The sequence below is a fragment of the Eretmochelys imbricata genome, chromosome 4 (assembly GCF_965152235.1).
Source record: "Eretmochelys imbricata isolate rEreImb1 chromosome 4, rEreImb1.hap1, whole genome shotgun sequence".
NCBI classification, from domain to species: domain Eukaryota; kingdom Metazoa; phylum Chordata; order Testudines; family Cheloniidae; genus Eretmochelys; species Eretmochelys imbricata.
Genome location: NC_135575.1, coordinates 123,378,067 through 123,393,012, shown reverse-complemented (window position 1 = coordinate 123,393,012; position 14,946 = coordinate 123,378,067). Strand labels below are relative to the sequence as shown.

General features: G+C 41.7%; 1 protein-coding gene across 1 annotated transcript in view; it reads right to left on the bottom strand.

Moving 5' to 3' along the window:
- Positions 1 to 4,395, bottom strand: part of CPZ (carboxypeptidase Z) — a 56,885-nt gene extending 52,490 nt beyond the window's left edge. The window contains exon 1 of the mRNA XM_077814662.1: positions 4,278 to 4,395. Coding sequence (XP_077670788.1) covers positions 4,278 to 4,365 — 88 coding nt within the window. The 5' untranslated portion in view covers positions 4,366 to 4,395. The remainder of the gene's footprint in view (positions 1 to 4,277) is intronic.
- Between the last annotated feature and the right edge of the window lie 10,551 nt (positions 4,396 to 14,946).

Sequence of the window (14,946 nt, the reverse complement as noted above, 5' to 3'; positions counted from 1 at the left end):
TTCTTTTCCATTTTGGCAGCACTGGTGTTCAGTTTCAAGCCAGATCAGCTGCCCACATTCTCTACCATATGTGATCTGGTGTCATGTTTTCCCAGCCCAAATAAACAGTCAGATGACCAGTCAATCAGTCCTGGTCCCTTCTCCTCAGCGACCCATTTATGGGAACTCATAAAAAGTTCAAATCAACACAATAGTAGCAAACCAAGACAACAGCCACACTCAACGTTCAGCAGTCCCTCCAGCTCTAAAAACCTGTGGGCACGGGTGCAGCTCACACCCAGCTATTTTCCCCGCTTGCTGTCTCCAAGGCAGCCCTTTATATTTCATATGCTTCCTCTAATAGGTCAGGGTTAACTGGCTGCTGCCCAAAACCTATAGGATCTGGGCTAACAAGTGCCCTTGTACCGGGTCACAATGCATAATTCAAAAATGCATGACCCAACGTTGTATAAACATTCAGAGGAAAACGTTGTCACCGGGCTGAAGTCATGCTTGAAAAATTTCATCAGAAAAGGATCTGTTCAGAAATTAAGATTTCACCATAAGGGAACTTCCCCATATAGTTCGTAGTTTCTAGTCCTACTTTCTTGTGAAATATAAACCAGAATATATTACTATTTATATTATTGAATCTATACCATACATTATATGGGATGTCTACTGTGGCTGGGTTAATACTGATGGGGAACTATTGGGCCAAATTCTCCTCCTAGTTATAGTGGTATAAATCCAGCATAACTCAAATGAATCAATGAAAAACCTCCAAATTTGAACATGTGTAACCAAGACCAGAATTTGGCCCATTAACTTAGGTATGTCTAAGTTCATAACTTTAGTGTTAGTTTTGCATTAGCGTTTGTTTTGGCATGATTTCATCTGAGTGTGTGTGTGTGTAGATATAGACATCAAGGGAAAAGTAGTTTTAGAAATATCTAAGGCAGATAAATCACTATTCACGTGTACTATAGTACATTCAGTCACACACAGAGATAGGGCCTTTTCCAAAGCCTATGGAAGGCAATGATTTTCATGGGCTTTTGATTAGGTCCATAGAGAAATACATGTTTTGAAAACATTTTTATAGAGATAAAATATTATTCCAAAAACATTTGGTTTTACCGGCCTTCTCTGGCCTGCAAAGGGTCATCGGGTGTGGGTGAGAGTGTTTTTGATCTCAGGGGCAAAGTCAAATTGGCCATGGCTGTCCAAGTTTATTATTTAACTATAAGCTTTCTGGAGTGTGACGGGCACAGGCAATCATGCTATGCTTAGCCCAGCTGGACAAGGTTATCTGTAGGATGTGTCTGGCATATTGTTAATAGGGAGATACCTGAATATGGATTTGTGGGGGAGGTTTTCATTGAAAGTTAGTGGTATCTGGATGCCTAAATGTCCTTTATACCTTTGGAAATCTCCTGCTTAGGGGCCTAACAACTTTAGGTATTTTATATCACAAATTGTGGTAACAATATCTAACACAATTCTGCCCTTTAACCACTAGGTGGCACTAGAGACAGCTGCGAAGATAGCAGTTACATTTTCTTCAAATAGAAAAGGAGTACTTGTGGCACCTTAGAGACTAACCAATTTATCTGAGCATAAGCTTTCGTGAGCTACAGCTCTGTCCGATGAAGAGAGCTGTAGCTCACGAAAGCTCATGCTCAGATAAATTGGTTAGTCTCTAAGGTGCCACAAGTACTCCCTTTCTTTTTGCGAATATAGACTAACACGGCTGTTACTCTGAAACCTTTCTTCAAATAGACATACACAAAGACTCCTTCCTATCCACCTAAATATTGTATATATTCTCAGCACTAGCCCTAGGTATTTGGATGAGCAAAGTGATTTGCTATAGGCAAATTGCAAAATGTATGCCCCTCACAGCTCACCTGCACTCATAAATAAACATTTAGGATGGGATTTTCAGAAGTGTTCAGCATTGCCCTAACTCTGTTCCCATGGAAGGAGCCGTTAAAGCTCCCATTTACTTCATTGGGAGCAGAATTAGGACAATGCTGAGAACTTTTGAGTACCCCATTCTTAGTAAACCTATTATCTTCATTAAGTTGCTCCCTAAAGCTTTATTGCTTACAGTGTCTCAATAGCAGAGCTGGCCCAATCTAAGAGGAAATCGTCCACTTTTAGTATTTTCAGCCATGTGATTGCAGACTGCCTCTGTTTCATTTTTATTTTTCCTGACACTAATGACAAAGTGATGTATTCCAGTTCCCAGTGAAATATACCATTTCACTGGCATTAGGGCATTATCCATGACCCTCTGGGAAACAGGCTGTGTGCCAGAATGAAATCCCATCCTCTCAACTCCTTGTCTTGTTCTTGGTCCGGATTATAATAATAATACTCTTATATAGATCTGTATCATTATCCCCAATTTACAGATGCGGAAATGGAGGCAAAGTGACTTGCCCAAAGTCACACATAAGACCAGGGGCAGAGCCAGGAATGGAACCCAGATCTCTGGAATTCCAGGATAATGCTCCTCTCCTTTGCCAGTGGCAGATGCAACTCCCTCACACTCCCTTCCATGGGGAACTGAAACCATCTTACTTTGGACCCACTGGCCAGTTCCTTTTCTGTTTCTAACACCCATCTGCATTGCCCTACTCAGGGCTGGTGTATAGCCTAGATCTCCACATGCAGGGTGTGCACTATCTGTGAGCCTGACTACAACTACCTTTCCTTTCTACTCAGAAAGGTGGCAGTTCTGTTGCAGTGAAGGCATTTTGCAAGCCTGTGCTGCCAGTTGAATTTTATCTTTATGTATTGTGCTTGCCCATGGTGAAGTCAATGGCAAAACTCCAAGTGACTTTGTAGGATCTGATTATGCTCCAATTAAAGAAACTGTGTACTGTAGCCTATATAGTCTCTTCCCATAACTAGCTCTGAATATTCTGTGGTACTTATCTTTGAGCAACATGATACAAAAATAAACCCCTTCAGTCTATGGTAGACCTCACGTTGAGGTTTGTGAAAGCTGCACTGACAGATTGTATGCACCATTGCCCAAGAATTGTAGTCTGCCATTTCAGCCTCAAAATAGAGTCTATGGGTTATATTTAAAAACTGAAATTATAGCTGAACTTCTGTGGGTAACATTTAGGTCAATTTCAGGTTAACTTCCTTCCTCCCCTGACAAATTCCCAGTTATAAAACAAAATATAATGTCTTTTATAAACCATTTTAAATTGGAATCTACTGGACATAATTTCCTCTCCCTTACCTTTGGCTTTTCTTTGGTGTAACTCTTGGTTCCACTAGAATTACCCTGTATTTATGCCCATGTACATAAAATCAGAATTAAGCTAATTTAAAAAAAACAAAACAAAAAATGCTGTATACATTTTTTTAAAGGCTACTAAAGTTTTTCAGCAATGGTTAGTTTTAAGTGTAACTTTAGTTACTGATATAAAAGATTTCAATTCATTTTAACCAAGTGCTCCTATATAAATCTAGCCTTTATTCCAGCGTGTGTAAAAGTGTCTATCAAATCAATCTATCCAAACTTTGTATGGGTTATAACATGCTAAAATCTACAGCTATCCAGCACACTAAGCTCCTAAAGAAATTCATTTGGACTAAATAAAAGTTCCTTTGGACTTAATAAGTAACCAAAAAGTAAATGTGAGAAGAAGATTTTCATAAGCACAAAAACACACACCAGGTCGAAAGTTCATCTTCAGCAATCTGAGGCTCATTTTCTGAGAAAGAAAGGCCAGAAAGAGGGAGAATCTTCTGTGTTCCCCAAAGCAGGAGTTAGAGGATCCTGTGTAGGGTGGCCAGACGTCCTGATATTATCAGGACTATCCCAATATTGGGAGCTTTATCTTATATAAGCAACTGTACCCCTCTCCTGAAAAAAAAAGGGATCCCAATTTTTCACATTTGCTATCTGGTCAGCCTAGTCCCATAGACTGTAACTTTGTAAGTACTTCAACAAAGAGACACAGCCACACATGCTCTACAAAATGCTGATGGGGAAACATTTTACATCCACCACCATCAGAGATTTGTTCCTCTACCACAAAGCAACACAGCTGGCTTCCTTCTCATTCATGCTTAGACCATAAACACGTTACTAGCATTGCAAGTTTGTGTGTCCTTCCGAAGAGCAATCCGATCCCCACATCTGGAGGGGGGGCCGAGAATATTGTTCATTTCTCCCTCCCTCAGCCTGAAGTTTGCTCCCTTTCTGTTTTCCTCCAGAAGCAGAGCTGGGGGAAAGGAATGAAGGGGCGCTTGTTAGTTTTTAGCCTTACCTAAGGTTTCCTGGCCTGGTTCACAGCGTGGGGCAGGCTCAGTGACCCTCACCAGGGCACCAAGAAACAGCAGGAGCCTCAGAAGCATGCTGGAGCGCCTCTGTGTGCGGTCAGAATAGTGATGTGGCACTGGCTGCTGGAGGAGTTTCTCCACTTTGAGCCTCCGCGCCGCGCGCTCCCCCTCTCTCGCCAAGCTGCAATGGAAATTAGTGCAATGCAAGTGGATGCCCACCTCTTACAGGATATACGGTCCAGGACTCATATTACAGTTGGCCTTAGTGTTTTGAAAGCGAAGGGTTTTAAGACCGAAGGCAGGAGAAGCCCCTCTCCCCTGGTAGGCTGGCGTTGGATTTTGTTTAAAGCTTCAGGGGGGTCCCCACAAGAATCCAGCCGCCTGCTCCTGGAGTCCCTGGCCCCTGCCGCGTGTTCGCTCTTTGTACAGCCGAGACCCCCAGGGAACTGAGAACTTCCTTCACGTGTGTGTGACATTAGAACTTGCTGAAACTGACTGACTGTAACTGCCTGGGAAGGCACCAGTTAAAACAGAGAGGAAACACAGTCGGCTCCTGTCCTGTAACTATCTCCCCACAAATGATACTTCACGTGCTAGACTCATGACACATTTAAAGCAGAATGCACATTAAACAATGCAGAGCCTTGATGTGGTTACCTATAAGAACGGCCAAAGTGGATCAGACCAATGGTCCATCTAGCCCAATATCTAGGGTGACCATATTTCCCCAAAAGGAAAAGAGGACACCACCTGGGGCTAGCCCAAGGGCCCCCTTCGCCCCAGTGCGGAACTAGCCTGAACCCTGCATCACCCCTGCACAGGGCTGGCATCAGTCCCTGGCCTGAGCACCCCTGCCCCCATGCAGGGCTGGCCTGAGATGCCCCCTCCCACACACACACGTGGGGCTGGTATCGCCCCCCGCCTTCCACTCAAGTTCCTCTGCACCCTGCTGGGGTGCTTTTTTGGCAAAACTGGGCATTTGTGCTGTTTGCTCTTGCCAGTTGATGATCAGTTAGCAAGAGCAAATGGGACAAATGCCCGGCTTTGCCAAAGCTGTTGAGACGGCCAGGACAGGGCTTTGAAAAAGGACTGTCCTGGCCAAAATAGGACCCATGGTCACCCTACCAGTATCCTGTCTTCCAACAGCAGCTAGTGCCAGATGCTTCAGAGACAATGAACAGAACAGGGCAATTATAAAGTGATCCATCCCCTGTGACTTAGTCCTAGGTGCTGGAAATCAGAAGTTTAGGGACACCCAGAGCAGACAGTTGTGTCTGTGGCTACCTTGCCTAATAGGCTTTGATAGACCTATCCTCAATGAATTTATCTAATTCTTTTTTGAGCCCACCTATAATTTTGGCCTTCACAACATCCCCTGACAATGAGTTCCACATGTTGACTGTGTGTTGTCTGAAGAAGTGCTTCTTTATATTTGTTTTAAACCCGATCCTTATTAATTTCATTGAGTGACCCCTGGTTCTTGTGTTATACAAAGGGGTAAAAAACACTTTCTTATTCACTTTCTCCATGCCATTTCTTCAATGCCGCTAGCATGCAAAGCTATAAAATAGTGACCTACTTCCCTCTACTCACATCCCTCATGCAGATACTGTTTTGCTTAATATATAGGCCACTTTACATTTTTTTAAAAGGTCAATGGATGTTTAATAGGAATATTTCATGTCTATTTTTTCCAGAAGCTAAAATATACCTTATGTATTTACACTGACCATGAATAAACATAAGCTGGGAACTAGAAGAAGGTTTCTAACCATCAGTGGAGTGAGGTTATGGCACAGCCTTCCCATAGCAGGAGTGGAGGAGTGGAATTTGATAAATTTATGAACAGGATTATATGATGGGGTTGCCTATGATAGCAAGGGACTGGACTCAATGACCCAGGAAGGCCCTTCCTGGCCTATGTCCCTATGTTCCCATCTTAAAAAGTTTACATTAGAAAAATACATAGGGCCATATTCTCAGCTAGTGAAAAGTAGTGTAATGTCATTAAAGTGGAATGGACCACTTCCAATTTATAACAGCCAATAGCTCAAATGTAAGTTATGGGTTTGATGGAGAAAGTATTGGATGAAGGTCTGTTCAGTTAAGTTAGATAGGCTATATGGGCTAAAGGGTTAACATAACAAAGTCACTGTTCAACGTTAAACAGTGTTAAACAAGGTCCTGGGTCTGGTATACAGAGACCTCGTGTTTAATTCCATGGCAAATACACCGTTAAAAATCCTTTTAACCTTTTATCAAAGATGCAAAAAAGAAAGAAAAACAATGAAAGCGTTTGAAATATAAAGTGTTCAGTAAGGCTTTCATTTTAACAACATTTCCTGTTCCCTTTCCCTTAGCTGGAGAGAGTTTTAGCAGGAACAATCTGGTCTCAGAGATGGTTTTACAGATGGTAATAACTGTCCTTTTGGGTAAAAGAGAAGAAATGAGTTGAGATGGGCTGGAGTTGTTGTTGCTGCTGTTTTTAAAGTACGACCCTATTTCATCCCAGGTGTGTTTAGGATTTAGCCAGAGCCAGTAGGGGTGGCGATGTTGTCTGGGGCCCTCTCTCTGGCCCAGTCTGGTCAGGATATCCCTCAGGCTTAGGAAAAAGAAATTCCAGAGTCCCAGGAGCAGGTGGGGGTGGCATTCATGATGGTGAAGCTCCTTCCGGTAGCCTTTGTCTGTTCTTCCAATTGTTCTCAAAGTCTCTTTCCTTAAGGACCCACCAGGAGATTGGTGGGTGGAATAGCCCATTCCCTGGTTATTTAGCCCACCATTTAGGTCTAATATTCAACACACCAATTTTGGTTCATTAATTTCCAGTTCCACATCTTCTGTTTTTACCAAGCATGATTTTAACACAGTCCTTTAGTTATATCAGCAGGCCTTTTTGTTTAGACTAATTCACTTTTTCTGTCTGCTTTACATACCTTTTCCCATTAACATTTATTATTCTATGTTATTGTGACATTTTATGAACTTTTACATACTTTTTACAGTTGATCTTACAGTTAGGGTTAATTTGTCAGCCCAATTATCAAAACAGTTCTATGGCCTGTTTTCTGCAGGAGATCAGCCTAGCTGATCATAATGGTCCCTTCTGGCCTTAGAAGCTAATAATGTATAACTTCTAAAACAGTGGTTCTCAACCAGGAGTATGCATACCCCTAGGGGTACACAGAGGTCTTCCAGTGGGTACATCAACTCATTTAGATATTTGCCTAGTTTTACAACAGGCTACATAAAAAGCACTAGCAAAGTCAGTACAAACTAAAATTTCATACAATGACTTGTTTATACTGCTCTCTATATTATACACTGAAATATAAGTACAATATTTATATTCCAATTGATTTATTTTATAATTATATAGTAAAAATGAGAAAGTAAGCAATTTTTCAGTTAGAGCGTGCTGTGACACTTTTGCATTTTTATGTCTGACTTTGTAAGCAAGTGGATTTTAAGTGGGGGTACGCAAGACAAATCAGCCTCCTGAAAGGGGGTCCAGTAGCCTGGAAAGATTGAGAGCACTGTTCTAAAATAACTTCCCCGATGCTGTAATAAAAGGAAGACAATCTAATCATCTGCTCAAAATTAAATGATACATTCAACTGCATCTTTCTGAGTGAACCCTTGGACATTTAGTTGGGGATTGGTCCTGCTTTGAGCAGGGGGTTGGACTAGATGACCTCCTGAGGTCCCTTCCAACCCTGATATTCTATGATTCTATGATTTGAGGCAGTATAAAAATGGTTAGTTACAGTCAGTTATATGATATGGATAGTTACAGTCAGTTATATGACTGACTAATTAATTATGGGTAGGTAGTTGCAGTTAGAACGTACATCCAAACTTAAAATAAAAGAAACTAAAACAACATTGGACTAATGATTTTGTGAGCACCCTGATCATGTTGTTCACATGTGGCATCCTATTCCCTCCCTTTTTTTCTTTCAGCTTGTAACGTCTATGGGGCAAGGACTGTAACTTCCTAAATGTCTCTACAGTGACTGAGATGACGTGTAGCTGTAGTTGCATTGGAGCCAGGATATTAGAGAGAAAAGGTAGATGAAGTGATATCTGACCTATCAGTCCTCATCCTCAAAGGGAACCTGCACAACACTTTCAAAAGATGAGCCTAGGCACTTCAATTCATAACTTTGCTAGACACTAAAAATCATAGAATGAACAGAGATACTGGATTTATGGCTTATTACAGCAATCTGTAACCCATTCACCCCCTCTTTTTGTCCTATGACTGCAGAGAGGTTAATGGATAAACATTATGGGGCAGATTCTCTCTCCTGCTCTGGACCCTCTGTGCCACGCTGGTGATGCAAGAGCCTTGAAGAGGCCATATCTAGCCAGGTGAGAATTCCCCAGGTGTATGGGAGATCTCTGGTGATGTAAAGCTTCTTCCCCTCTCCTTGCCCAGTGTAGGAGACGGTGGGGGAGGGAGGGGTTTTGTAATAACTGGGGCCTCGTAGGGCTACCCCAAATGTGAGCTCAACTGTCGGAAAGTGGAGAAAAGTTTATAAAATGTTCCAGTCATCTATAAAAAAAAGTTGATGGGAAAAGGGAGGCAAAAGGTTGTGTTAATCCAAACAAAAAGTCTTGTGATATAACTTAAGGACTGTACTAAGGTCATGTCTGGTAAACAAGAGGCGTGGGACTCGACCCTATGCTCTGAGTGTCCCTAGCCTCTGCTTGCCAGAAGCTGGGAATGGGTGACAGAGGATGGATCACTTGACGATTACCTGTTCTGTTCATTCCCTCTGGGGCACCTGGCATTGGCCACGGTTGGCAGACAGGATACTGAGCTAGATGGACCATTGGTCTGACCCAGTATGGCCATTCTTATGTTCTTAAATCAATGGACAAAAATTGGTGTGTCAGAAATTAAACCTATTTGCTCAGCAAAATGAGACCATGGGCTATTCCAACCATCACTCCCTTTTGAGATCCTAAAAAAAACTTCAGAGGAGGCGAACCAAATTAACTGGCTGGTTGGTGGAGACAGATGGTCTGGGAAGGAGCAAGCATTACCATAATGGCTGCTATTCCCACCATCTTCTGGGTCCCAGAGATCCACCTTGGCATCACTGGGCCTTTGTTGACCTGATCCTGACCGGACTGGGCCAGAGAAAAGGACCCAGACAACCTCATCATCTCCATTGGTTTCTGCTAAATCCCAAATGCCATGTGGCTGTCACACACCCCTGTATATGGCCTTTTCCTTCCCCACTTTATTTCTTCCCTCTTCTTTCCCTCTCCTTTTGCCTTCTGTCTAATAAGAGCCTGTCTTAGCCAGCCAGGTCTGTATATTTTGCTACACTGCTGTGAGCCTGTGACAAATAAGGCAATTAAAAGCAATGCCCTAAACAGCCTTACGCAAGTATGACTTCTCCAGGTTTCAAAGTGGCTAAGACCATATGCTATGTCAATGTTTTTCCAGCAGTGAGGTTGAAAGTGAGAGTCAGCACTGGAGATGGAATCTTGTGTTTCTCTCTTCGTTATTCTTCTCTTTTTTTCCTGTTGTGTGTGTTTGTCTTGTTTTGTCTTATTAAAAGTGGGCTGGACTTCAACAACAGCAATAACAACAGCTCCAGTCCATCTCAGCTTACTTTTCCTCTTTTCCCCCCCAAACAATCGTGTTTTCCTTATAGAAACTCTTTACAGCTAAAGGGAAAGGGAAACAAAATTGTATTGTTAAAACAAAAGTCTTTACTTAATACTTCATATTTCGAGTACTTTAACTGTTTTCCTTCTTTTTTGTATCTTTAATAAAAGGTTTAAATGATGTTTAATTATGTGTTTGCCATGGCACTAAGCAGGACAAGGTCTCTGTACTTGAAACCCTGAGTCATGTTTAACTGTTTAGTGTTGTATAGTGACAGGGTTACATTAACACTTTTGAATCTTGAATTTTGATCATAGAAATGATCACAACAGGGGCATGGGAGGGGTGTGGCCAGAGCGTGCTGCATACCAGCTATTGCTCTAGCATATGGTCCGTTGGGGACAATAACCTGCCTGCAGAGTTTAGAATAGCTCTGCAGTGCTGAGTGGATCCTGGCCTAACAGAGAATCAAACCCTCTAATCATAGTAGACTGACTCACACTGATGACAATCAAATATAATTGTAAGTAAAATATTGCACTGTACGGTAATGTAATCAAAGGGTAACTACCCCCTCCCACAGAGAAGCCCACAGGACAGGAAAATATCAATAGCATCTGCAGAAGCATTTGATTCCTCTTGGAATTTGGAATGGGTGAGGCAACCATGTGGCTTCTGGGGATCAGCAGAATAGGAACCTCTTTTGCTCCCCAGATGCGCAGAGGCAGGAGACATTTGCATGAGCACCTCCTGCCTCCATGCTGCTCCACTACTTCCTTCTAGATCTGAAGAATGCAAGATCCATGCTGGGTTCCAAGATGCTATGGTGAAGTGCACCATAGACATGTGTGATAATTACAACAAAGGTCATAAGCAATTTATTAAAAAAAAATTCTAGGGAGACGCATTCCATTTGTATGGCTCTTTTCTGATCATATCTGTGTGTGTGTATTAACAAAAAGAGCTCCTCTCTAGTCCCATTGGTGGTAACCTCCTTGAAACTGATGGGGTTGCTCAGATTTTATTTGATGGTTGAATTTGGCCCAAATTATCTCTAGAACTATTGATTTTTTCCATGAAATCTCTTAATTTCCATCAGTTAAAAGGGCAAAATCTACAACCTTATTCACCTCGAGTGGCACTTGATCACATGATTAGAAGGGTTCATTTCTATGCTATTCAAGGGTGAGGAAGGGTTGCAGAACTGATCCCTAAATGTTTGGCTCCTAAAAGCTTTCCCATGTCCCACTGCTTTTTCCTACAGTGCCCTCTGATGTCCTTCCCATTGTCTCCCATTCCTATGCCTGGACGACATTTCTTCCCTGGATTCCTTTTTCCTTTCCACTATACAATTTTTCAGGTTCTCTACACTTATTTACATACCACAGATCCTGTAATTTACATTTTCGGCAGCTAAGTAGATCAGCAAACAGAAGCTCAGTTTATTAGGTTCTGCCAAATCATTCTGTAAACCACAGTATCCAGCTTTCAACAGCTGCATTAGCTCAGCTATTTGTTTTTATAACAACTTGACCCTAATGTCAAATACTAATAAAATAAAGTAACGATTGCCTGTCATTCTGGGAATACTTATTCAGATTATTTTAGAAATAACCACAGCTATCAATTATTTCTCTGAAGGAAGTATTCTGGGGAGCCATAACATTAGATCGGCTTTCTTTCTGAAAAAGATTTTATGCATTTAGAATTGTATTGTATGTTGTATACAATTCATTTGCCTGTCCCAACAGACAAGCTGTCATGTGCAGTGAATGAGATCCTATTTAGCAGTATCAAACAGAAGACAATAAAGGGCCAACTCCTCAGCTGACTTCAACAGAGCTCTCCCAGTTTACACCAGCTGAGGATCTGGGCCCCAGTGTCTTAAGAGAAATGCTGTACCTGGTTTGACTGTCTTTGCCTTGTGAGGATCTGACACTCAGAAAGTTAGAGAGCCAGCATTCTGTATTACAGCAGCACTTAGAGACCGCAACTGAGACCATGTTGCCATCATACTAAGCACTATACTACACATGTACCCCTCTGGTCTGGTCTGCCCTTGAAGGTACAGGTAAGTAGAAAACAGTATAACCCAAGCATTGCACTCCCCACAGTGTGGGTGAGTCCTAAGGTATAAGGAGGGGATTCAGATGTCAGAATTAAACTCTAAAAATCTCTAAATAAGTAAATAATTAAATACAATAAATACCCACTTTTCCCCAAAGAGACTGGATTGTAGGAATGTACATTTAAGACTGAGAGAGTCGATTAAAGATACTCCCAGGAACAGTTATATTAATGTCTGTTGGATTTTGTCAGTTTGCAGGAAGCTTCTACAGTTGTATTGCTATTTCCTCAGCATTGAAAAGTTGGCAAGAAAACAAATTGGCCCAAGCAAAACTCTGTTATCCTCTCCGCCCCCCACCTCCACCATAAATACAGGTGTCTCCCTTCCTCAAGTCCAGGCACCCCTCACCTACTGCACAGCTCTGAATGGACTCTCTATCTCTCTGTGTCTCTCACACCACCTGTGTCACTCTCATTCATTACACACGCACATACACATTCTGGATTTTCTTATGTGTGGATGCATGCTCGCACCTCAACTATCACACACAAACATACATACTCCCCACGTCACAAAAGCACACTTCCCATAAGTTTCTCACACACTCTCCAGCCCCACACTATACCACCTCACCTTTCACTCACTGCCTTGACTCACTCTGATATACCCCATTCATTCCCGCACATTAGTCAGAGGTACACAAGAATGATCACACTGGATCAGACCAAAGGTCCATCTAGTCCATATCCTGTCTCAAACAGTGGCCAGTGCTGGATGCTTCAGAGGAAGATGCAAGAAACCCACAATAGGCAGAAATGGGATAATCGGCTCCCATGGAGATCTCATCTTAATCCATAATACTGAGAGACTGTCTTAAACCCTGGTGCATGAGATTTAATATCCCTTCCAAATTTTTCATAGCACTAACCAGTATAACTTGGACTATTCTTGTTACCTTACAAATGACCAGTCCCTCTGTGAATCTTGCTAAATTCTTGGCCTCAACAACCACCTGTGGCAATGAGTTCCCCAGTCTATGCAGTCATAACCATACAGCTAAGGGTAACCTAGAATTCCTCCTTACCTGTAAGGGGTTAAGAAGCTCAAATAAACTGGTTGGCACCTGACCAAAAGGACCAATGGGGAAAGAAGATACTTTCAAATCTTGGGTGGGGGTGGGAGAAGGCTTTGTTGTGTGTGTTCTCTTGGGAAGCAGAGAAGCATCAGATCAAAAAACTCCTTCTCCTATAAACCATCCTAAAAGTCTTTCATATTACAAAAATTGTAAGTAAAAGGCAGGCAAGGCATGTTAGATTATCTTTTGTTTTGCTTGTGAATTTATCCTTTGCTGGAGGGAGGTTTATTCCTGTTTTTTGTAACTTTGAAACTAAGCCTAGGGGAAGTTCTGCTGTATTTTTGAATCTTCTGTTACCCTGTAAAGTTATTTTCCATCCTGATTTTACAGAGGTGATTTTTACCTTTTTTTTTAAATAAAATCCTTCTTTTAAGAACCTGACTGATTTCTCTATAGTCCTAAGACCCAGGGGTTTGGGTCTGTGATCACTTTGTAACCAATTGGTTAGGATATTATTCTCAAGCCTCCCCAAGAAAGGGGGTATAAGGGCTTGGGGGGATATTTGGGAGGAATAGGAACTCCAAGTGGTCCTTTCCCTGATTCTTTGTTAAATCACTTGGTGGTGGCAGCGTACCCTCCAAGGGCAAAGAATTTGTGCCTTGGGGAAGTTTTAACCTAAGCTGGTAGAAGTAAGCTTAGGGGGTATTTTATGTGGGTCTCCACATCTGTACCCTAGAGTTCAGAGTGAGGAGGGAATCCTGACATATGCATTGTGTAGAAGTATTTCCTTATATCAATTTTTAATTTGCCACCTTTTACCTTGTTCTTTTTTTGGGAGACATGGAGAGCACAAGCTCCCAATGTCCCTTCTCTAGGCCATTCATTATTTTATATACTTTTATCAGGATGCCTCTTATTTGTCTCCTTTCTAAGGTAAACAATCCTAGTCTTTACATCCGAGTCCCAATATCTTTCTATAGGATTGTTTTTTTCATTCCCCTACCATTCTTGTTGGGTCCTGCTCCATATCTAGGGCTCCTATGTGCAACAGAAATGGAAATTGTCATCCTCATCATCTGAGATGGGTGGCCTGGAATCATTACCAGTCTAGTCACTTACTCCTCCAATCATCCAGTATTTATCCTAATCTAATAAGCCATTCTTTATTATCCATATGTGACACTGTATGATTGAAAAATGACCAGTTATGTCATTAATATTGCCATTGTTATACAATCGCAACAAATCTTGTACAAAGTATGTCATGTCATGTCATGTAAGGTATCAATGGAAAAGTTCCCTCTTTCCTGCTCTGATTTCTGGACTATGGACTTACACTAACAGGAACATTACAACCAATGGACTGAGGACCTTCCAATCTTTTAGAAGTTATCAGAGACTTTACAAGCCAGGAGTCTGTAACATCATTGCTACAAACTTGCTCCAAGAACTTTGCAATGATTATATGTATGTGATTTATTTGACTGTTTCAAAATCTCTCCTTATTCTTTTCTCTTACAAGTAAACCTTTAGATATTAGATATTAAAGGATTGGCATCAGCATGATTATTGGCTAAGATCTGAGTTATATATTGACCTGAGTATATGGCTAATCTTTTGAGATCTGAAGAACCCTTTGTTTGATTAAATTGATTTTAAGTAGCCACCGATCATAAAGTCTAGTGTCTGGGTGGTGAAACAAGTGCTGGGAAGCCTAAGGAGACTGACGTTTGGACTTCTTGTTAACCAGTGTGGTCAGACAGAAGTTTACTTTTGTTTCTGGCTTGGTATATCTAATAATAGAATAACCACCAGTTTGGAGTGAGTCTGCCCTATTTCTCAGCGGTTTGTCCCAAATCTGGTATCCTCAGCTGTGACCCACTGAAGCAT